This window comes from Phoenix dactylifera, chromosome 15, assembly GCF_009389715.1.
Source record: "Phoenix dactylifera cultivar Barhee BC4 chromosome 15, palm_55x_up_171113_PBpolish2nd_filt_p, whole genome shotgun sequence".
In the NCBI taxonomy this organism is placed as follows: Eukaryota; Viridiplantae; Streptophyta; class Magnoliopsida; order Arecales; family Arecaceae; genus Phoenix; species Phoenix dactylifera.
Window position 1 is genome coordinate 11,859,314 of NC_052406.1, and position 22,877 is coordinate 11,882,190.

At 42.2% G+C, this 22,877-nt stretch overlaps 2 protein-coding genes across 2 annotated transcripts; one reads left to right on the forward strand and one right to left on the reverse strand.

Annotated features, from left to right (window-relative positions):
• Positions 1-1,165: 1,165 nt before the first annotated feature.
• On the reverse strand, positions 1,166-2,132 carry LOC120113344 (tropomyosin-1, isoforms 33/34-like). The gene is made up of 2 exons (XM_039134499.1): positions 2,052-2,132; positions 1,166-1,951 (listed from the first exon to the last, which is right to left on the reverse strand). Exons 1-2 carry the CDS (start codon positions 2,130-2,132, stop codon positions 1,166-1,168), a joined length of 867 nt encoding a protein of 288 aa, XP_038990427.1.
• Positions 2,133-6,324: 4,192 nt separating this feature from the next.
• Positions 6,325-20,897, forward strand: LOC103711579 (polyribonucleotide nucleotidyltransferase 2, mitochondrial). The gene is made up of 16 exons (XM_008797792.4): positions 6,325-6,762; positions 7,647-7,802; positions 7,891-8,061; positions 8,248-8,373; positions 8,456-8,617; positions 8,742-8,861; positions 9,257-9,394; positions 9,598-9,760; positions 12,103-12,228; positions 14,123-14,253; positions 14,509-14,728; positions 14,826-14,909; positions 16,098-16,177; positions 16,523-16,666; positions 18,571-19,257; positions 20,146-20,897. The coding sequence occupies exons 1-16, from the start codon at positions 6,403-6,405 to the stop codon at positions 20,248-20,250; spliced, it is 2,973 nt and encodes a 990-aa protein (XP_008796014.4). The 5' UTR covers positions 6,325-6,402; the 3' UTR covers positions 20,251-20,897.
• The last annotated feature ends 1,980 nt before the right edge of the window (positions 20,898-22,877 follow it).

Consider the following 22,877-nt stretch of genomic DNA (forward strand, 5'->3'; position numbering starts at 1 on the left):
TCGGTAGCGCGTTCCCAGACCCACCGACCTGGCGCACGATCCCCCGACTAAGGTCGAGATGCCCCGAGGCTCGACCGTAGAGTCCCAAACTCCCTCGACCTCGGAAAGAGTCGCAGATTGATGGAGCATCCCCAAACCCCCTCAACCTCGGCGGGCGCCATAGGGCTCATAAAAAGCCCGAGCTCCTCAAAAGTCGAAGAATGACTTCGGAAGTTGGCGAGGAGATAAGGCCACCTACTCTGATACGAGGGGCGCAATTTTGGAGACACAAAAGGTACATCCTATTTGACGCTCGCCTTGTTATATTTATCTACGTATTGACAGTGAAACCCCGATTGAAATCGGGACCTTAATCTGGCCAAGGTCGGATTGCTTCTACAAGTCGGTGTAAGATTAATCTCCCGCTGACCTTGTGCATGCTTCGTCTACCGACGATCTCCACCACAACTCATATAAACCCTTATGGGCAAGGGCCAAATTCGGCCCCCATGCCCAGACTCCGATGTCAACCTGTGAAGATAACCTCAAAGGCCGAGGTGTTCCTTACAGGCCCCAATCTCGCTCGCCTGAATCTCGGCAGAGTCCGAGGGCAATGACTGCGAAAAACCTGGCGACGATGTGACTATTGGCCTAAGCTCCCCTTTGGGGGACAACTTTCTTATGGGCCTGCGCCCCAAGAGCCAGGCTCAAAAGCTTGGCCGAGCACCTCGGTAGCGACCTATGCAGGTCTAGCGCGGCCCCACTTGGGGGCCCGAAGCCCGAACCCGGAGCCATGAGAACCTAAAAGCCAAACTTGGCAACCTCTGCGACCTACGAATCCGAGCTACAAGACTTGGTGAAATTTTCTAAAGTCTAAGCTCGGAGCCCCCCCTAGTTAGCGTAATCAGAGTTCGGACACTTATACACACCAGAAGAAAGGTAAGACATAGCCAAAGGACATGTCTTTATTAATATTATCCGAAGGCTCGGATACGAAGTCGAGAGTCGGCAGAAGTACCGACCTCGTTTCCGAGTGGAAAAGACAGAGAAGAAGAATAAATGTAGAAGTGAAAGAAAAAGCTTCCATTGATGAAACGCCAAAAGGCTAAGTACAAAACTAGAAACCGGCCTTTTACAAAGTTGTAGGCCGACCTCGTTTACAATGAACAGAGAAAAAACCGAAGTCCTAAGAGGCGGCGGCTTCATTAGCATCACCCTCGTCGTCTACAGGAATGACCTGCGGGCCTTCAGTAGGCGCGGGCTCAGGGTCTGCAGCGGGCGCGGGCTCAGGGTTTACGGCGGGGGCCTCGGCTGGCGCCGCGGGAACAACCTCGCTGGTTTCACGAGGTATGGCCTCCGCCCTCGCCGGTTCAACTGCCTCGGCTTCGACCTCAGCGAGGTCCTCCTCGGACACGAGGGCAGCGGGGATATCGTCGTCATCGTCGTCGGGGCCGTACCCGAACCTCATCCTCGGACGGACCGTCGAGAGGTCGAACTGAGGGCACATCCGGGCCATCTGCTTCCGGAAGTTGTCAAAGCCTCGGAGGAACCCGTCCACAGTCTCCTCCTCTAACATATCGCGGAACTCTTCTGACTTCTTGAAGAGTTCCACGGCGTTCTCGGCCCGCTCGAGCGCCCTCCTCTCCCGGGCCTCGAGCTGCTCGATCTTGAGGCGGAAGACCCCAGCCTCGTACTTCAGACCCGCGACCTCGGACTGGGCCTCCCCCAGGCGCGCCTCCGAGGCACGCAGGGCCGATTTCGTCAACGAATGGGCGGCCCTCTCCTCTTCGAGCACCTCGACCACGGCGAGTCGCCCGGCCTCGGTGGCTTCCCTTCGCGCTTCGGCTTCGGCCAGCGCGGCCTCCAGCTCAGCGACCCTCTTCTTGGCCGGCTCCAACTGCCGGCTGAGTCGTCGAGTCTCCGCCTGGCAACTTTGGGCAATAAACACCAGGGAGTCGACTTCATGGATACGCTGCAAAAGAGGAAAAAAGAAGAAGAAAGCAGCTATAAGTAAAAAGCAGGCAGTGTATGCATAAGTTAGTAGCCAATGAGAGGTTAAGGCAATAGCTCACCCGAACAGTATTACAGTAGGTACTGTCGACGATCTCTTCCAGCGACGCCCTCCGGAACTCGGCCCGGTCCGCTGGAAGCATGGCGTGCCGACATACCGCGCGCGCGGTATCGGCATTGTGGAAGGCCGAGCTCCCTTCAAGGATTGGGGACCCCGGCTCGGCTGACCTCCCCGCCTGATCCCTCGGGGAGCTCGGCTCGCCCGAGCTGGGGACCTCGGGGCCCCTGCTCGGCCCGGGCTCTGGAGGCCGCAGTCGGATCACCACGGTCCTCCCCGCTGGGCGACAGGGGTAGGACGGAGTGGGGTTGCCGAGCCCGCATCGCCGGTATCTGGCGCCCGCCTTCGGGCATCCGCAGAGACCCCCGCCTCCGGGCCTCCCGTCCCGGCCGAGGTGGAAGCAGCGGCCGACTTCGACTTCTTCCGGGGCTGAGGGATGGCCCCGCCGGCCTCGGCCTCCCGCCTCTTCAGCCGAGAAAAGAGGGATGTGCTGCTAGTCGGCATGTGGGGGATGTCTGAAACCAAAATTTTTTTTTGAGTGTCAGATCAGTGTTAGCGAAAAGAAGAAATAGGTAAAAATAGGACGAGACAACTATTCTTACCCTCGGGGCGCGCCGAGCTCAAACCCACGCTCGCTAAGGCGCCCTCCCGTAGGAGCTCGGTTAGGTTGAATCCTTTCCCGAGGGCCCGTAGGGAGTCCAAGACCCTCAGCTCCCTCCCCGAGGGATCGGAGAGCCTGTTGAGAGTCTTCAACCGAGGATGCCCCCACCTCGGGTTGAACCCCCACGGCGCCTCGGATGCAAGAAAGAAAAATTTCCCCTTCCACTCATGAATAGATGAAGGGGCACCCTGGAAGAGCGACATACCGCCCCGAAAGGCGAAGTATAGCCACTCTGCATCCGCCGGGTTTTTCTTTAATAAAAAACACCGGCGGAAAATGCTCACCGAGATCGGAATCCCGTGCGCGAGGCACAAGGACAAGAACCCGATAATAGTTCTCCACGAGTTCGGAGCAAGTTGTGCTGGGACGAGTTGATACTCCACCAGCAAGTTGTTCACGAACTCGTGAACAGGGAACCGCAGGCCGGCCCAGAGCGTCTCGCGGTAAATCGCGATCCGACCTGGGGGCGGCCGCGTCACCCTGTCTTCCGGCCCTGCAGTTTCGAGACGAAACCCGGGCTGGAAGAAGAACCGGGAGCGGATTAACTCCAGCTCCTCCCCCGATAAGCTTGACCCTACCTCCTCCGGACCAAGACCCATTTTTTCAGAAAATTGAAGTAAACTAAAAGATGAGAGGAGTAGGTAGGAGAAGAAGGAGGTAAACCCTAAATAGCACGGGGCAAGAACCTACGGAAAGAGTTGCCGGAAACCGCTCCGGGGACCGTCGGCAAAGTATCGTTGGGAGAGAGAACGGAGGTAGGGACGGCAAAAGCAAAGGGCGACCAAATAGGACTATTAGGGCAAACTCGAGGGGCTTATATAGACCCTCCTGACGGCCCGGATTGGCGGGCTTAGTTTCCATCCCCCGTCCAGATCGCGCCAGGTGTCAACCTCGGAACCCGAAGCATCGCATTTACTCCGGATCAATATCCCGGGTACGCAACCGAGGCGCCGTCCCATCGGATCTCACGGCCTCATCATAGGCCCACTAAACCGGATCACCTTAAAAGACGAGCGGACATCACCTCCGCTCCCTTCATTTAATAAACCTCAGGGACACGTGGAGCGCCGAGATAACCCCAGCCTCCCAGATCGTTATTCCGCCAATACGAAATCGGAAACGTCCGACCTCAGATCATGCCACGTGCTCATTTCGAAGGGCGAAACGGCATGCCTATTTAAGGAGGCGGCGTCGATTATAAGGTCGAGGCGCCACCTCATCGGGCCCGGGGAGCCTCGTTATGAGCTCGCCGTTCAAAGTGATCTCGGAGATCTAAAGGGCGTAATCATCATCATGGCTGCTTCGAGATACGTAAGGATGCAGACCCCGTCATAAGTCCGCTGTATAAAGCGATCTCGACGGGCCAAAGGGCGCAGCGCACGCCATAACTACCTCGAAATGCCTAAGGGCGCGGACCTCATCATAAATCCACCACATGAAGCGACCTCGAAGGTTCAAAAGGCGCGGACTTCGTTACAGAAGCTTTAGGGGTGCGGCCGTGGTCCCCTTCGACCTCGATAACCACGATAACAACTTCTACTTCCCACGTCCGAGCCTACAGCTCGAACTCGGAAGTCGGAGGGTAGTGTTGGGGAAATACGGTTTTCCCCCAGTAATACAATAACCCTGCCACCGGAAGATTACGCAGTCGACGACCCCGGACAACTGAGGTCGGCGCCCGACCTCAGAGCGTCCGATCCCGGATCATCCAACCTAGAGGACTTCCGACCTCAAAGGCGGGTCTTTGTCGACCACCTGCCGCGGCCGTACCTCTCCGATGTCCGGCCAAGGGCCATATCCTGCCACTGCCCCAGCATTTATTACACATGATCCCGGCAAATCCTCAGTTCACGCAACAATTAATGTGAATCTCCGGCCTACGCAACAATTAATGTGAATCTCCGGCCTACGCAACAATTAATGCGCGTGGCTCCTTTCATCTACGGATCCTCAGTTCTCTACGGCAAATCAGCTCGGCAGAGTCCTGTCCGCCATGATAAGTCTGACCCCAGCCTCACCGCCGATATCAATGCAATGATTCACCCGATCGCGTGACGGCTCAGGTCGTACGACGGCCTTACCTCCGACATCAGTGTAATTATTTACTTGTCCGTGCACCGGATCAAGCAACATGCCGAGCTGTACGACGGCCTTGTCCGGTCACATCGCAGGTAAACCCCCCTATAAAAAGGGGGGGGGGGAAGAGAGAAAGAGAGAGGACGACTGCTCCCATTTTCTTTAAACACTATTTTGCCCCCTCTAACTTAAGCATCGGAGGGCCGGCGCCGGAAGCCCCGGCCACCGGCTTTTCTGCAGGCACCCCGACAGAGGACGCCGCCCGCCGACGCATCATCACTCCCTCGCGTCCGCCGACAGCTCTCCCTCCTCGACGGACGATCGCCCCCGGGTCCAATTTCCAGCAACACGACCATTCACAGGATACAGGCCAATGTCCCTCCCGTGCCCCATTAGACACTAGTGGTTAGGTCAAGGAAGTCATTTGAAGAATATTATGTAAGCATCATCCCAGTGCCGCATCGAAACACTTCATATATAGTTTTTTTTTAATGTTTTTCTCCATCGAACAGTAATTGCAGAGGACATCAGCACGAAAGTTGGATTATTGATTTTGCAAGGATGCTTATATACTATGCACTCGATCATGGCAAACTCATCTTAAGAACACCAAATTTCAAATCTTTTAAGGAGAGTCATAAAAACATGATAAATTTGAGATGCGGCCATAATTACGAGATACTTCAACTCTGTCTAATTTTTTGGACCCAACAAAATATGCAGGCTACCATGTTTGCTCTCCAGCAAAATAGACAGACATGTAGAATCTAAGCATGTCATGAAAAGTTATATAGGAGGAACTACACTAGCACAATTTTTTTATTTTATTTGGTATAACTATATCAAAATTGTGCCCCATGAATTATAAACAATACTATCAAGTTATGGGCCCAAAAGCAATTAGATTGTTTCATCTATACCTTTAAAAATATTCACTTATTTAAATATATTTTCTAAATTGATATTCTTTACATACTTTTTATTGTTATTGTTATTATTAATTTTGTTACTTCTCCTTCTCCTCCCCTGGTGGTTACTCGTACTTCTTTGTTATTGTTTTTATTATAGTCCTCCTTCTGTTACTCATACTTCTTCGTTATTATTTTTATTATTTCTACCATAACTATATGCCTACCATCAACTTTAAGCCTAGGTTAAAACAAAACATAACCCAATATGCAACCTTTGTTTATACCTACCTTGAAAATCAATACTTATAAGCCTAAGAAGATTTTTATATATTGTGTAATAGATGGTCGATTTTCTAGTGTTTAGAAATGAATTATCAATAGAAGAGAGAGAACAAGCGTATGAAAATGAAATTGGTAAAAAGAAAATATGTAAATTATACGGATAATCTAAAATAACCTAAATCATGCAGGGAAAGCAAATTTTGGAGGAGACATGTCGTACAAATAAGCCAAAATTATCAATGGGCTCGGGTCCGCCCTCACCCAATTTGCTTGGGAGCTATTGTTCGCCTTCCTCCCGCTTGATAAACCCTTATACCCTAAAACCCTTACCCCTTGTGTCTTCCTCCCCCCCCCCCCCCCCCCCTCTCTCTCTTCCTCTGTGTGTTTCTCGGCGTTGTCCTTCTCCTTCTTCGCTTCATTGCGCCATGGCGGCGGCGGCGGCGGCAGCTCTGAGGGGGAGGGCTTACCCTCTGATGGCGTCGGTGCCCTCCTTCCTCACGTGGCGCCGCCTCGGCTTCCGTTCCTTCTGCAGTGGCCGCCTCGGCTTCCTCTCCCAGCCCCCGGAGATGGAGTCCCTGGCCCCTGCCGGCCCGGTCCCCGGCTTGAAGGTCCTGGAGACCTTCAGGGAGGAGTTCGAGATCGGATCCCGCACCATCTCCCTCGAGACCGGCAAGATCGCCAGGTTCGCCAACGGATCCGTCGTCATCACCATGGACGAGACCAACGTGCTCTCCACTGTCGCCTCCGCAAGGGGGGATGGGGCTCGCGACTTCTTGCCCCTCACCGTATGTGCTCCATCTCAATCCTTTCTTTCCTGATCCCTTTCTTCGAAATTGTGGTCCTATCATCATTCGATCGGGGGGCTGATCTGGATCGATTGTGGAATTTAATTAACTGCAATCAGAGAAAAAGAAAGAATCATCATTTGATCGGGGGGCTAAGCTGGATCGATTGCGGAATTTAATTTACTGCAATCAGAGAAAAAGAAAAAATCATCATTTGGTGCTAGAGCTTTAAGGACTGCGTTTCTTTTAGTACTCAACTAGTCCCTCTTTACCATACATATTTGATAACCTTTAGTACATCGAAGAAAAGGTCATGCTTCGATACCATCTGGAAATATGACAAGAAAAAATCTCTATTGGTGTCCTGTTGCATACTGTACTGAGGGAAAAAAACGTACAACGTAGCGTTCTGCCAATCTGAATTAAAGGAAATCTTCAAGGTACTTAATTTTGATATATGATGATCATTATAAAACTACGCATTCAAATGTTACCTTAATTATTTGATCTTGGATTTTTTAGTGGGTGGTAGTAGAATCTATGCTTCATTTAAGCGTTATCCTCTACCCCTCTCAGCAGTACCAGTGCCTGCCTCTATAGGAAGGCACCAGGACCCACTTCAAATAGAATAATTTAGAGTGTCGTGTTGTAGAGTGTTTAAAATCACTTTAACATCCCTAGCTAATACTAGTGAGGATCAATAAATATCAGATGCAACTTTCTTTCCTGCAGCTTATTTGATAACTTTGTATGTTTGCCATGGACATTTGGCCCTTGTTGCTTCTCATTTTTTTTCGGGATCTATCTACTTTCTGTTTCTAGCTAATAAGTTTCTTGCAGATTCTCTTCCTTCAGTTAATTTTTGAGTATTTTCTTGTTCTAAGGTTGATTATCAAGAAAAGCAATATGCACAAGGTGTCATTCCTACCACATTCATGCGCAGGGAGGGTGCCCCCAAGGAACGTGAACTTTTATGTGGTCGTATTATTGACCGACCCATCCGCCCACTCTTTCCTCCTGGCTTTTACCATGATGTCCAGGTCTTCTTTGCTATGCAAATTTCTCCTAGTGTTTGTTTGCAAGGATTGCCAATTGTCCCTGGTCTGGATAAATTTTGGTGTTTCATAGGTCATGGTAAATGTTCTTTCTTCTGATGGGAAGCACGATCCAGACGTAATGGCAGCAAATGCCACATCTGCTGCTCTTATGCTATCAGATGTCCCTTGGAATGGGCCCATTGGAGTGATACGTGTGGGGAGGATAGATGGGAAATTTGTTTTTAATCCAACCATGAACGAGGTAATATTATCTATTATCTGTAAGTATTTTTTAATTATTCTGATCCATAATTAGTTATGGTTTTCAGTGACTGTCTCCATTTCACCATATATCGTCTTGCAGTCTTGCACTGTCCTATATGCTTTAATAAGATGTTTTCACTATGATTTCAGATGGCCTTATACTATTTTAATGCATACTATGCAGCTAAGCTTAAGTGATCTCAACTTGATCTATGCATGTACAAGGGACAGGACGCTAATGATAGATGTACAGGCTCGTGAGATCTCAGAAAAAGATCTAGAAGCTGGATTAAAGCTTGCACATCCTGAGGTTGGTGCAGTGGGCGGTCTTTGTTGTCTTTGACAATTGCAGTGATAACATGAGGTAATAAGATCATGATTCTGATGTGCAGGCTGTCAAATACATAGACCCCCAGATTAGATTAGCTGAAAAAGCTGGCAAAAAGAAGAAAGAATATAAATTATCGATGATTTCAGATAGGACACTGGAGAAGATACGGAGCTTGGCAGAAGCACCTATTGAAGCTGTCTTTACAGATTCGACTTATGGCAAGGTGCCATACTGCACACCTTTTATTTTCTTATAACAGGATATCCTCTATCTTTAATAATGGAAGTTTAATCTGGAAAAGTCTGAGCCCAACTACTCAACCAATGCTATACATTGTGTTTTGTTAGTTTGAACGTGGAGAGGCCTTGGATAAAATTACTCAAGCTGTAAAAGCCAAACTTGAAGAAGAAAGTGATGAAGAGAGCTTGAATGTTCTGCCAAAGGCAATTGATACGGTTAGGAAAAAGGTACTGAGATGTCTCCTTAATAGTGATTTTGTTTGCATGCCCTTTTATGTCTCCTCTCATTACTAGATAAGAATGAACCTTGCTAACTGACACAGGCACACTTACATGACTACAAGCATGCACTACACGCACACATGGTACAACTACATTCGTGACTTTTGATGTTATCTAACAAAACTTTGCTAATTTAACTGATCCATTGTTTATCTTTCCAACCTCATAAATTTGTTCATCATCATCATCATCATTTTTTTTTACATCTGGTTATTAAACAATTTTTTTGATTGTCAAGCGCATTATGCACTTTATCGTGGTTTTATGTTCATTCATGAAACCATATATAATTCAAGTATGTCAGTTTTTGGCCTCATAAAGTAACCCTTTCGTGTTTCTAGACAATTCGCCATAGGATCATCAAGGAAGGTATTAGAGTCGATGGTAGACAACTTGATGAAGTTAGACCTTTGTATTGTGAATCTGGTACATATCCCATTTTACATGGATCATCACTTTTCTCGCGTGGAGACACTCAGGTATTTAGCATTCTCCTTTTTCTGCTTGCTTCTTCTTACAAGGGCAACACTATTATCTCTTAAACTAGTATACCTTCAAATGTTTAGCTTTCTCCATTTTCTGTTTGTTTCTTCGTAAAAGGAGAATGCTATTTTTTTCTTATATTAGTATACTAGCTAAAGGAGCAGTCTTTTTTCTCTCTCTTTTTTAATTGCATTCGTAGGTACTATGCACAGTTACACTTGGGGCTCCAGGAGATGCTCAACGACTGGACTCTATTGTTGGCCCCCCTACAAAACGTTTCATGCTTCACTATAGTTTTCCACCATTCTCAATCAATGAGGTTGGCAAGCGCGGGGGTTTGAATAGGCGTGAAGTTGGACATGGTACGCCATCTATTTCATGCTGTTTACAGAAAGCTTAAGCTTATAACCAAGCCACTTTTCTCACAAGATTTTTCCCCCCATATTTTGTCTGAATTGAACATAGGAAATAACAGCATGCTTTTTTAAGATTATCTGGGGGTGTCAGATCAAGAATTTATTTGTTTGTACTTTATAAGTATTATTCATGAGAAGATCTGAGTATGCCATTTTAAAACAAGTTGAATTAGCTGCTAAAGCAGTGGTGCCTATTGGACCACCATGGCTTGTCGAATAAAGACATTTCAAGAGAACATGGTTTTCTTGAGGTCTTTTTATCAAGTCAAATTACTGAATAAATGCATCCATTGATGTTTGATCTATTCATTTACAATCTTATTTTAACTTCTTCATATGTAGGCAGACACTATGCTCTACTCAGTGTTATTGTTATGTGCTGGCACCTTCATGACCTATCCATGTTTCTTGTCCATTTATTGTGCCATGAAAACTTGCATCTTAGCTTTGCTATTCCTGTCATGACATTTGACTACCTCTCTTGCCATGTGCGACATCTGTTGGTGGTTCAGTTCATCGGCCACATGCATTTATTATTTGTAAATATGATTTCTTTTGCATGGGCCCAAGTAGAAAACTGCTGATTCTTTGTTAGCAAAGTTACCTATTACTTGACATTGTCATCCAATTTGTTGCTAAATTGCTCAGCCAGTGTCAGTGACCTATAATTGCATGGCTGTGTCACTGTTTTAAGTTTTTTGTCTTATTACTGTATGAGCCTTCATTACGAGGCATGGCCATTCTTGCATTGAGTTTCATGTACCCTCACAATGGTGTGGTGCTTCTCTGCTTATTGATCATACTATGACACCACTATGTGCTATATCATTTTGTCTATTGACCTACCCTTCCCTCTAACATCATACCATCTCATTTACTTCTTGTGCTTTCTTTCTTGCTAGTCCTTTGATACGTATTTGACCATGCCTCTTTGATAATCACGACAGCTCAGTACTTGTTCTTCATTAAGGTTGAATTGTATACCTTATGCTCACTTAGTCTTTCTCATGTCAATTACTTGCTGAGCGATCCACCTTAACGTTGGGCAAAAAAGTGGGCAGGTGGTAGAGAAAGTAATCTCTAGCCTTTTGTATACATCAGAATACATCTTCATGCTGTCTATGCTTAGTTTTTATAAGTGTCTACATCTTTTGTAGTGTTTATATGGTGACTCTGCTTGTCTGTGGAAGCATTATTCCTCGTAGTGGTTCGGCTGTTTGTCTCGTGCTTGTTGCTTATGCATGAATAATAGCGCGCATTCACTCTCTACTCTCACTTTGGCCTCGAACTTAGATAGATTCCGCTATTTATTTAATAAGCCAAAATGCAAATGCAGATAGCAAAATTTCTTTTTTCCTTGTTATTTTCCCTCCAAAGGAGTCTCTTCTTTCTTGAGCAAATCTTTCCTTTCTTAAATGATTACAGAATTTGATTCATTGGACTGTATAGATGTTACTAGTCTCCTTTAGTCTAATGAATGTGTATTCGTGGATGTGTCTCATTTGGAGATCCTTCTAGGAGTTTAACTGCTGGTTTGAAGATTGAAAAGTTTATGCTACCATTAAAAACCACTTCCTTATTGTATGAGATACTGTGCATGTTGCATGGGCCAGTTGGGCCAGTTTATGGATTTTTGCAGAAAAGTTCATGAAGAATCATCATGTCATATGCTAACTAGTTCGACTTGCATTAGATATGACATTATTTTAAAGGAATAAAGGCTTGATTGTTGTCATTGTTTGTGTGTTTGTTGGTTTGAAGATCGAAAAGTTTATGCTACCAGTAAAAACCACTTCCTTATTATATGAGATATTGTGCGTGTTGTGTGGGCCAGTTGGCCAGTTTATGGATTTTTGCAGAGAAGTTCATGAAGAATCATCATGTCATATGGTAACTAGTTCGGCTTGCATTAGATGTGACATTATTTTAAAGGAATAAAGGCTTGGTTGTTGTTGTTGTTTGTTGACTTTTTTGGTTTTTTGCTAATTTAGAACATGGTTCTTTTATCATATACTGAATAAATCAAGTAATGAAACAATCATAGTATGCGATACCTGCTGTTAGATATCTCATTATTGCTTGAAGCATTAACATGATTTTCTTAAAATGTTTTTCTTTTACTGTATGTGATGAAATTTGAGATATTCTACTCCAACTGCATTAATATTTGCAGCGTATAGCTAGATTTGGGCCTGTGATGTCATGACCTTATGCAATTCTCCATCTGTTTATTTCTCAAACTTCAACTTACTGTGAATATATGTGCATTTCTAATTGACTGTTTGTAGGTACTCTGGCGGAGAAGGCTTTGCTTGCTGTATTACCTCCAGAAGATGACTTCCCATACACTGTTCGTGTCAATTCAGAAGTCATGGCCTCTGATGGTTCTACTTCCATGGCAACTGTATGTGGAGGTACCATCATTATATTGACCTGGGTGGTAGACCCATATAGTGGTATCATTTGGATAATTGAAATCTAGTTTAAGATATAGTTTATAAAGCAACACTGTTGACTTCGATGGAAGCACTCTGTCAGCACTTGATTAGGTGGTTCATGTTCTATTGGGTGTTGATAGTGTTTCTTGGTTATTCTTATTTTACTTTATTTCTTTAAATATTAGTAATCTTTGCATTTCTCGAATTTAAGATCCTGAACAAAGTTATGGACTGTAAATATTGCTGAGGAATGGCCTATTCTATGTTTCTGAATGTCAGCACTTGGTTTGGTGGTTTTTGTTCTATTTTGTTGATAGTGGTTTTTGTTCTGTTGTGTTGATAGTGGTTTTTGTTCTATTGTGTTGATAGTGTTTTTTTGCTTATTTTCCTTGATTTCTTTCAACATTAGTAACATTCAGATTTATCAAATTTAAGATCCTGAATAAAGCCATCGAGTGCAAATACTGCTGTGGGAATGGCCTATTCTATGTTTCTGCCCCGTAACCTATATGTCAGATCCTGGATGACTCATAGCCCAATAAAAACGATATGTTGTTTTGCAACCTGCTGTATGAATGTTGTACACTGCATGCACGTGGGAGAAACTTATGACTTTGTTACCTATGTAACATCAAGAGCACATGCTTGTATGCTTTGGTGATGAGTGCAATGCCTAACGACACATCTCATCTATAGGTTGTTAAATCTCGACCTGCAAATACTTTAGTGGGTAAGGTGAGGTCAAGTCAAAGAAACTCCATGGTCCCAAACTCAAAGATCCTCCACCCTCAAGTATATTTGACAAAAGGAGCAGAGATTTAATTTTGGGAGGCTTCCACTTCTTTCATGATTTTGCCTCCATTTCTCATAAGGGTATTGCATGTTCTCAGGATTTGTTCCTTCTGAATTTGCAACTTTCTTGGCAGGATGTTGTGCTTCATCATTTTCATTTTTTAACTGCTATGAGCTGAACAGTTTTTCTTGATGGAGCTCATATTGATAGAAAGTTTATTGCAGAGTATCAGTGTTCTTGTTTCTAGCAATCATTGATATATGATGTCCTCCTTTTCAGTATTACAATATTAACAAAGGAAATTTTGAAGACCGATATTTTGGTTTTTAGAGTTGTATTCCTGTATCAAAGTATGTAAGTAATTGTTTTAGATAATTCTGATTGCAATTAACATTGTATGATCTTAATATGATTTGAATATGCATATAATTATCTGTGCTGGGTAGAGTTCTTGTTTTTGATCATTATACTATAACATCCCAGGACCTTAACCAAAAAGGCCGGCAAAAAAGTGTTATTGGGTTTGTAGGCCTTGTATATTATTCACGATCTATTTAATGCAAAACTGATGTGGGACTAATCACACGTCTGCATGGGTCTTTATATATATACTCCCTCTTTAAGCCATCGCGTTCATGCCAGGTTAAGGGTCCAAATCTAATCAAATCGAAATAGGAACACCACGGTCAGCCCATTGCCAGCCTCAAATGGATCTATGCTGCAATAGCTTCTAGTTTGTGTGGGCCATGGGCCGGGTCTGCTATGGTACTATTTTTAAGAGCGCGGGATCTTATTCAAAAAGGCTGGACAAAAGGTGTTAGTTGGGTTTGTTGGCCTTGTATAAGTATCCAAGATTTACCTGATGCCTAACCGATGGAGTAAACACATGCCGCACAGATCCTCACATATACTTTTTATAGAATTATTCCCTTCATTGTTGTAAATGGCAATTTTATCTGTTATAGTCATTTTATTGTCGAAAAGAGAAATCTTCTCAGTCATTTTCTTTGTCATCGGATATCTGTTTTCTATTTTATGATTCTGCTAAATACTAACTTATTGTTATTCTCTTCTCAGGAAGTATGGCTTTGATGGATGCTGGCATTCCCGTAAGGGAACATGTAGCTGGTGTCTCAGTGGGCCTTGTTACAGAAGTGGATCCATCAACTGGGATGATAAATGATTATCGCATACTGACAGATATATTGGTAGGGTTGCAAATTATTTACTTTGGTTCGTTGACATCAGACAATCAATTAAAAACTTGAATATCCAAACATGGTCCATTGCCTACACATGCATCAATTCTTTTTTTTTTTTAAGTTGAAGGAATGAAAATAGTTAGCATTTCAACCTTGTTCTGTTCCCATATGTTAAGATTTTCACACATGCAACATTGCATCCTTAGTTTTTGGAACTCCTATCTTTTTTAGCTGTACCTTGACTGTTTTGGAAAATTCCAGGGTCTTGAAGATCACCTGGGGGACATGGACTTCAAAATTGCCGGAACAAGAAAAGGAATTACTGCAATTCAGTTAGATATAAAACCTGCTGGAATACCTCTAGACATAATTTGCGAATGTTTAGAACCGGCACAAAAGGGTCGCAATCATATCCTTGACCGCATGGAGCGAGAAATATGTGCACCACGTACCATGGGTGATGGAAGTACCCCTCGATTAGGTAGCTTAATTTGTTTTTTTCCTTGCTTTCTGCATTAGTGTAGTCAGATTTTGGTAGGTTTCTTGGATTTCTGCCGTACTGCTATTTCTTTTGGCAGCAACTTTGAAGTTTAGCTATGACTCGATTCGACGCTTGCTTGGGCCTCTAGGTTCTCAAAGGAAAAAAATTGAACAAGAAACAGGTGCCTTTTAAGCTTTGCTTTCAAATTTTAATTTAGGAACTTCAAAGGAAAAAAATGCCTTTTGACTTACTGCATATGTGCCTGTTCCAGTGAACACATTTTTGCGTTTGGAACTCTTTTTATTTTTTGCTTACATGTTATCCAAATGAAACATATTTAATGCGCTATGGTTACACGAGCTTAAACTGGATTGTTAAAATTTCAGTTTCTTCTAAATAAATTTGGTGCTGTATGATTTATCTATGCCTATGGCACATTTTGTGCATCCAACTGTCTAAACACAAATAAGCATCTAAAGCCATGGCCATGGCCATTGTGGATTGGCTTTGTGATGGACAATTTGAAATATAAACACAACACTCTAATTGGATTTTCAGTTGAGAACTTATTTCCCATAGTTGGGGTCTGGTGCGAGAGCAGATATGGGTGCAAGTTCAGGGAATTGGATATTTTAGAAACATTTATAGTAAGAAGGCACTTAGGAAGCAGCTTTAGGTTTGAGATTGCTGGAAGATTCTGAAGCGGGTGCGTGGACCCTAGGCAGAAGATTCTGGCTACTAAAGTTAAGAAATGCCGCCTCCAAAAGGATTCCTTTTACATCATTGTTTTGTTCCTGCTGAGTTTGCACTCTAGCAGCTGTATCTTGCATTTTTCATGGCAATTAGTGCTGGAATGTTTTCATAACCCTGCAAACATATGTCTAGAGCTGTATCTATAGAAACTTATTAGTGGTTGCTCTTTAGGTCTTTGAGTTTGTGCTCACATTAAGGTTTTATCTCCTTAAGTGATTGCACATGTGTGCCAGGTGCATGATGTATTTCCTTGATTGCTATTTCTGTATATGTTGTACTTAGTAGGGATCTCATTAATGGCTATTCCTAGGCATAGATATAATCTCAGTGACACGATTTAATTGTTTTAATGTTAGGGCAGGACATACTTTCTCCATATTGATATATACTTGTACAATAAGATTCTTGTTTTTGATGTATGGATCTTGTGTACAATTGAAATTTTCTAAATATGTATGTGTATATCTGCATTGTATGAGTCCACCATCTCGTAACTTGATGTTCCATATTTCTCATATCTCTACAGTGATTCATCTATTTAAAAAAATAGTTATAATATTAATCATGGTTTTATGTTATTTGATGTTACCTTTTTTTTAAATTTTTTTTGATTAAGGTGCACGAATTGCTGTGAGTGATGGGACAATTACTATAGTTGCGAAAAATCAGTCAGTTATGGAAAAAGCCAAAGAAAAGGTATTGTGCTTTGAATCATTTCACTTATTTCATCCATTCAAGAAGGTATAGCCTGTCTTCTAGTCTACCATACTGCTATATCTCCTTGTAGGCTGTAGCTTTGGATGTTTTTATCTTTCCAACTGTTGAGTCTGCTATCAATATCAAAACATAATTTATGAATGATATGCAAGTTTTTAAAGGGCACTGAAAAAGATTAAGTGCTTGAGGAGGGAGAAAACTGTGAAAAATGCAGTCAACTGGAATTCACTATTTTTGACAAAGCTCTTGTGTTCCTCTTCGGCATGACCTTGCAAAAAAAGACTGATGTTTTAGCTGGATGAGAAATTTGTTTTATGCACCTAGGTTGATTTTCTTATCGGACGTGAAATTGAAGTTGGTGGAATTTACAAAGGTGTCATTTCATCAATTAAAGAATATGGCGCTTTTGTGGAATTCAATGGTGGTCAACAAGGTCTTCTTCACATCTCTGAACTGTCGCATGAACCGGTATGTTATGCCTCTGTAGCAGCTCCATTTGATCTGATCATGTTATTCTTTCATTAGTTGTCAATTACTGCCTCTTTTAGGTTTATTTGATCTAGTTGCACACACAGTGACATGCTAAACTTATTTCATCATTTGACTTTTTTCTTTCTTCCAATTACTTGATAACATTCTCTGTCTATTGGGATTCCTGAATTTAATTGGAGATGGCTTGTTTGTACCTACTGATTGTTTTTAGTGCAGTGGCCTATATGTTAGACATGTTTTATATGCTGCCTGTTCAGTCTTTATTTTTCCCCTTTGTTTTTGTGATCTATTCTCTGTTTATGAACATTGGTCCCATGAATAGATAGTGCTTGCATGTACATTCAACCCTAACGGGGGATCTTTTGGCCGTGTCTGTTACCATATATTTGTTGTTGTATGCCTTTCATTTTGAACACGCCAAATTCAGATGGTGTTTGTGGTTAGCCATAGCCCAGCAACATTGTGTAGCTCTAGAGTCTTTAATTGATAGATCAACTTAAGGGTGACTGTAATATCAAATAAAATTGATGTTATATGATGACCATCAGATCTTTGCTGATGCTTTTTGCTGATTTGGGGGCTTCCTTTCATACTTCAAAAATTCACTTTGAGATGCCGGTGTCAAGAAAATAGGACAAAAAAGAAACTGCATTTTGAGGAAAAACGGAGTCTTCCATCAAGTAGATGGTCTCTTTTCAAGATTGCGATATTAAGCTGCATCTGTTGCTTATTCTGTGAAGGATAGTAATATTTATAATCCTTTTGGACATGGGCACCCTAAAGATTTGCAACTGGTAACATGAGGGAAAGTCTTCTTAGGAGTCATGACCTAGATTATGAGCAAACTACATACAAAGGACAGAGGAAGAGAAAGTAAAAAGCATGAGTTCTGAAAGTAAAAAGCTGTCAGCACATCATCTCAGGAAACCATTCATGAGTGAAGAGAGTGCATGAGTTTTAGAAAATGCATGTCAGAAGCTAGGTTTGTGAGAGTGAGAGTTGATGGATGGTTTATCTATTTACTTTTGTAGTTAGAAGTTCCACAATAAACAAGAGCACATGCGCACTTCATGAACTGGTTTTGGCATCATAACGTAATCATCCTTGCTTATAAGGGGCATTGCCTAGACAGATATTTGGCCAGTATTTTTGGTTTTTTCAGAAGTCTTTGATGTTGTAGGAACAAAAGGGCTTGAGATGAGTACATTGAAGGAATCTTGTGAGTCACATTGGCCAGTTGATGAAAAACTGATTGAATTGCTTCCTATCATGTGCTGTAAAGGGCAGAGACATTATCTGTGAAGGCAAGAGCTGGAAACTTTATCATGTTATAAAGGGGAATTGGGAGATCTTGTAAAAGACTAAATGATGGAGTGCAACTTGTCAGAGAGGAATATAGGAAGCTATGAGTGGCAAGACTTGATGTTTCTAGCTAGCTATTCTTTATGAATTGGTGGTTGCGGTTTGTGGTTAGGAAATTGTTGTATTTCAGTTCAAATGGGCATATTTATTTCTGTATGGTGTTAAGGTTTTTTCTTACTTCAAGTAGAGATGGCTATCATCCATATTTATGGTCTAACGGCATATATCATTGCTTAATTTAGAACATAGACGCTATTTTTTCAGTATAATCAGTATATTACCTCCTCTGCTCTCAGCACATGTATCAGCAAGTCTAGCTGTAGGCTCAAATCCAACACCTGTGTTCTCTTGAATTAGATTCAATATATTATAAGTGGACTGCAAAGGTCTTGTTTGTTGTTTTTTGCAGCTTCCTTTTTTTCTTTATCTGAATAGCCAGCAGAAACCTATGTAAGTTTCAGCGTTATTTAACGATTGGTTACATACGTTGGCTGTATTTGTTAAAATCATTTTTTCAGGTATCTAGAGTCTCAGAAGTTGTAACTGTGGGCCAGGAGCTATCATTAATGTGCATTGGGCAGGATGTGAGAGGTAATATTAAACTGTCTCTGAAGGCCATGCTTCCTCGGGCTGGATCTGAAAAGAAGAATTTGGAGAGTCAAGATTCTGTTGCTCCAAAACAAGAAGTTAATGTTTGGGCCTCTGTGGAGAATGTGCCTACCTGCCAAGTAGATGAAGAAAGCGAAGTTGAGCCTGCAACAAATTCCACACCAGCAGTAGTAATCCGGAGTGCTGCAGAATGTGATGCGCAGGATATTGCTGCTGGTCAACATTCCATCAAGAAGTCTGGAAAGGGTGCAAAAACTTCACCTAGGCCTTATAATGCTTCATCAAGACATCGGGATGATTTCAGATCAACCCCCACTAATAGAAAGCGTGCACCGAATCAGACACAAATGAAGAAGGAGAATGAACTAAAAGATTACTGTGGAAGCAAGCCAGAAACTGACAGTAGACCTGGAAACTTGTTGCATGTACTGATGCAGAATGATGCAGATGAGAAGCCTAAATCTTTTGGTTCTACCAGTGTTCGCGCAGGTTCCCTGAAGCTGGGAGACCGAGTAACAGCAAAGATATACCAGATACGCGCACATGGGCTGGTACTTGAATTGGGTGGTGGAGTACGAGGAATGTATAAATTTGAGGTAGTTTCTATCTTGATGGTGAATCTTTGTTCAACATGGTTTCAGCTGCATTTGAATCAGTTATTTGGATTAGAGGTGCTGCGAGCTTGAGTAGCAAAATACTCAGCTCGAAGGCTTACGAGCCTAGACAAGAATATATTTTTACTAATATTGTATTTTATTTAAAATATATACTATCAATTTAATATTTTAAAATATAATATAATATTATATTTTGTTTTAATTATATTTTTTTAATTATGACCAAGGCTTGAATTTGAGCTTGAACTGGAGCTCGAGTATGGCTCAGTTGATATTCGAGTTGAGTTGAGTCGATCTCAAGTATTATATTTTTTTTTATTGAGTCGAGTTCGAGCTTGAATATTAAGGCTCGATCGATCTTTAAGTCAAGTTTCGAGCCTGAGTATTTTGAATTGAGTTGAGCTCGAGCCTCTAGCTACTTGACTCAACTCGGTTTGATTGCACTCTAATTTAGATCATATATCCTTGCTTATATGTATGGTGTCTCTAATTTATGCATTAATGTGCTGTCTACGTGCAAAACGAGAGTAATTTGTGAAACATCCCACCTCAAGTCTTGAGTACTAGAATTGGAAATAAGTGTCTTTATTGTTGTGTTGACCGAAAGCAGGTGATGTATTTTTGGATATTTATATACATTCAGAAGTGTTTTACATGAATTTGGAACCATAGCCTGTTCATAAGAATAAGATCTTACACATTATTTCAAGTAATTCATGGAATTGAACATGACAATCGACCAAACCTGGCCTTTTTAGCTGAACCAATATCACCAATAGAAAACATCTTCTTGAGCCCCTATTTGTTCTGTTTACAAGTATTAATTTTAGAAGAATCCTACACTATGATGCTGATCTCTGCTTTCAGGTAAATGGCAGAAGGGATTTTGAGGTAGGTAAGGAGCTCCCTGTGCAGTGTTCCAGCTTCTCGAGCAAGGGAATTCCAGTATTTTCGTTATTGGAAGATGAGTAGTTTTTCAATGGAGTCCCATTTTTCAACATGACAGTCCATTTGGTACTGCCATAAAAGTTTTGGCTGACATTATCCACCATTTAGTTGAAAAGAGAAGTGACAAATTTTGGTCAGAAAATTTGGCGTAGCCCCACATGGCTTGTATTGAAATTTTGTAGCGTTACGATTTTTCCAACGGACTCGAATCTGTGGGTTACCATAAGCATTCCTTTTGTTGGGAAATATCAGGATGGTTCTTGCCTATTCAAATACCTGTCCGTTAGCTGAGTCTCTGTGCAAGCTGATTGGTAGCTGTCAAAAGAAGGTCATCGTTTTGTTGGTTTTGATGGCTGAAAATGCAGTATTGAGCTTCTTAGAACCACCACTGATAGACTCACCATCACAGGATTAGTTTTGAAATCCTCTGGTGTTGTATGTACATTAGAGTTATTATTTATCTATATTTTTATTTGATGGGATAGGTAGAGAACATGAAGACAATGTTATCTAGGCCCTTTTTTAAATATTGTGTTCTTGTTTTATTGTTTTGATCAACAGAAGATGCACAAAAATATGGTTTCAACAGAGATTTGATGCTTGGGCAGTTCCCAGTTGACTCTGTAGCGTTGCTAATTGTTTTATTGGTGCTTGACAGACTGATATTTCTATATGGATGATTTTTCTTTTTATTTTTTTATACGTTATAATCTTATGCTGTACCTGATACTCTTGAATGTGTCCAGTTTTAATGTTCCCCCGCCAGCAAGCACTCTCTCCGATGCATATACTGTTGATCAATTTTAAGCTTAAGTGTTACCTGTCTATTGATTCTTACAGGCCTTATCTTGTTCATGGCAGCAGTTTATGAGCTTAAGAAAGTATGGGAGCTCAATTTATTCTTTGATCGATTCTTCCTCTGGTTAACCGTACTCTTGACAGACTGATTAAACTTGTTATCTTTCAGATTCTTGCACAAATTCCTGTTATATCATTGTGCATGACTTGTGGTGGAACATTGCGGTTTTGTGGAGGCAGATCTCTTATAAAGTTGATACTTCCCTTAATTGATATGATACATCACCACCTTTAAGGATGAGCTTTACATTCGAGGTTTGTATTTTGAACAATTTCTTTGCTCAATCCAAAGAGAACTGCAGGTAATGGGTTACGCCATATAGGTAACAGGTTTGACCTTCCCTGAATATCCCTAATCTGCTCAATATTTTAAAGGCAGGATTCAAGCGTAGATCTTTGGTACAATTATCTACTTTTCAAGTCAGGTAGCTTGGCACCATCAACTGAAGAGATTTGTGCATATGAAATTAATTGAGTTGCATATGTACCCTTGTAAATAGTCAATTTTTCATGAACGTTATTTCTAGTTTTGTCCTTCAAAACTCTCCGTTTGCATGGATGCTCCTACCATGGTTTGGTGGTTTTTGTTAGCTTAACTGGAATTTAACAGAGTAAAAATTTAAGAGGAATTACAATAGAGTACTGAACAATCAAATTTCGCGTTTGGTTGGGAGTATTTAATTTTTTTTAAACGGTATTCTGACAGCATTAAACGTACATAGGAAGGGTCTTGAAGGGTACATAATATTTTTTAGAGAGCGTTGATGCAATTTGGAAGTGGCTGTATACGAAGAGACAGACCCCTTATTTGGGGACTATCTAAAGTAATTGAAAATTTTCGTTAAAAACCGATGATATGTCACTTCAGAATTATATTTTTTATTCAGAAAAAGTTACATTTAGTGTTGGGCATCGGGCCGTGTCGGGCACGGCCCGCTCAGCACAGAACGGAAGCCCGGCCCGGCGCCAGGCCCGTCTATTGGCGGGCCGGGCCGGGCACGGCCCGCAATGGGCGCAAACGGGCCGTGCCAGGCACGGCCCGTCTGGAGAGGGGGGGAGAAAAATAGCCGTTTCCAACGGTTATTTTGGGAAAATTCCAAAATTGCCCCTCCCAACAGTCCTAAAACGGTTGAATTGAGGGGTATTTTGGGAAATTTTTTTTTTGGGCTTCTATAAATAGCCCTTTCCTTCCTTATTCTCACCACACCAAACCAACTATTCTCTCCTTCTCTACTACTATTATTTCTCTCTTCTAAAGTGCTCTTCTAGCAATTTAATTTTTAGTTTTCATTTAGCAAGTGTTCAAGTGCTACACAAGAGGAGGTTCCTGTTGAGAAGAGAATGTCACTCCTGTTGAGAGCACAAGAGGAAGCTCAGAATCTCGGCTCTGCCTCTGCCCTCCGACCTTCTACTCAATTCCTCCTTGTGGTTAGTTTTTATTTTTTGAATTCATCAATTTAGATATGTCATCTTTTGAGGAAAGTCATTTTGGCATTACTCCTGTTTCTGAGGGAGAAGAAACTAATCCCCAACCCCATGTTCCTAGTTCCTCTAGAACTAGTGAACCGAGTGAAGATCAAACCTCTTCTCGTAAGAGGACTAGTGCTGTATGGAATGAATTTGATAGAGTTATGGTTGATGGAGTCTGGAAAGCTAAATGTAAAAAATGTGCCAAACTTTATAGTTGTAGTAGTAGTGGGGGAACAGGGCATTTAAAAAGACATCAAGAGAGTCATAGGATGCATGATTCTCATGCTCAAACTCAAATGGATAGTTAAGCACTTGTATATTAA

Excerpts from the sequence above, each read along its gene's own strand:
- LOC103711579 (XM_008797792.4), top strand. The coding sequence starts at position 6,403 with ATGGCGGCGGCGGCGGCGGCAGCTCTGAGGGGGAGGGCTTACCCTCTG. Across the intron at positions 7,803-7,890 it reads GCTTTTACCATGATGTCCAG|GTCATGGTAAATGTTCTTTC; the intron begins GTCTTCTTTGCT and ends GGTGTTTCATAG. Across the intron at positions 8,374-8,455 it reads TAAAGCTTGCACATCCTGAG|GCTGTCAAATACATAGACCC; the intron begins GTTGGTGCAGTG and ends TCTGATGTGCAG.
- LOC120113344 (XM_039134499.1), bottom strand. The coding sequence starts at position 2,132 with ATGCTTCCAGCGGACCGGGCCGAGTTCCGGAGGGCGTCGCTGGAAGAG. Across the intron at positions 1,952-2,051 it reads CCTACTGTAATACTGTTCGG|CGTATCCATGAAGTCGACTC; the intron begins GTGAGCTATTGC and ends CCTCTTTTGCAG.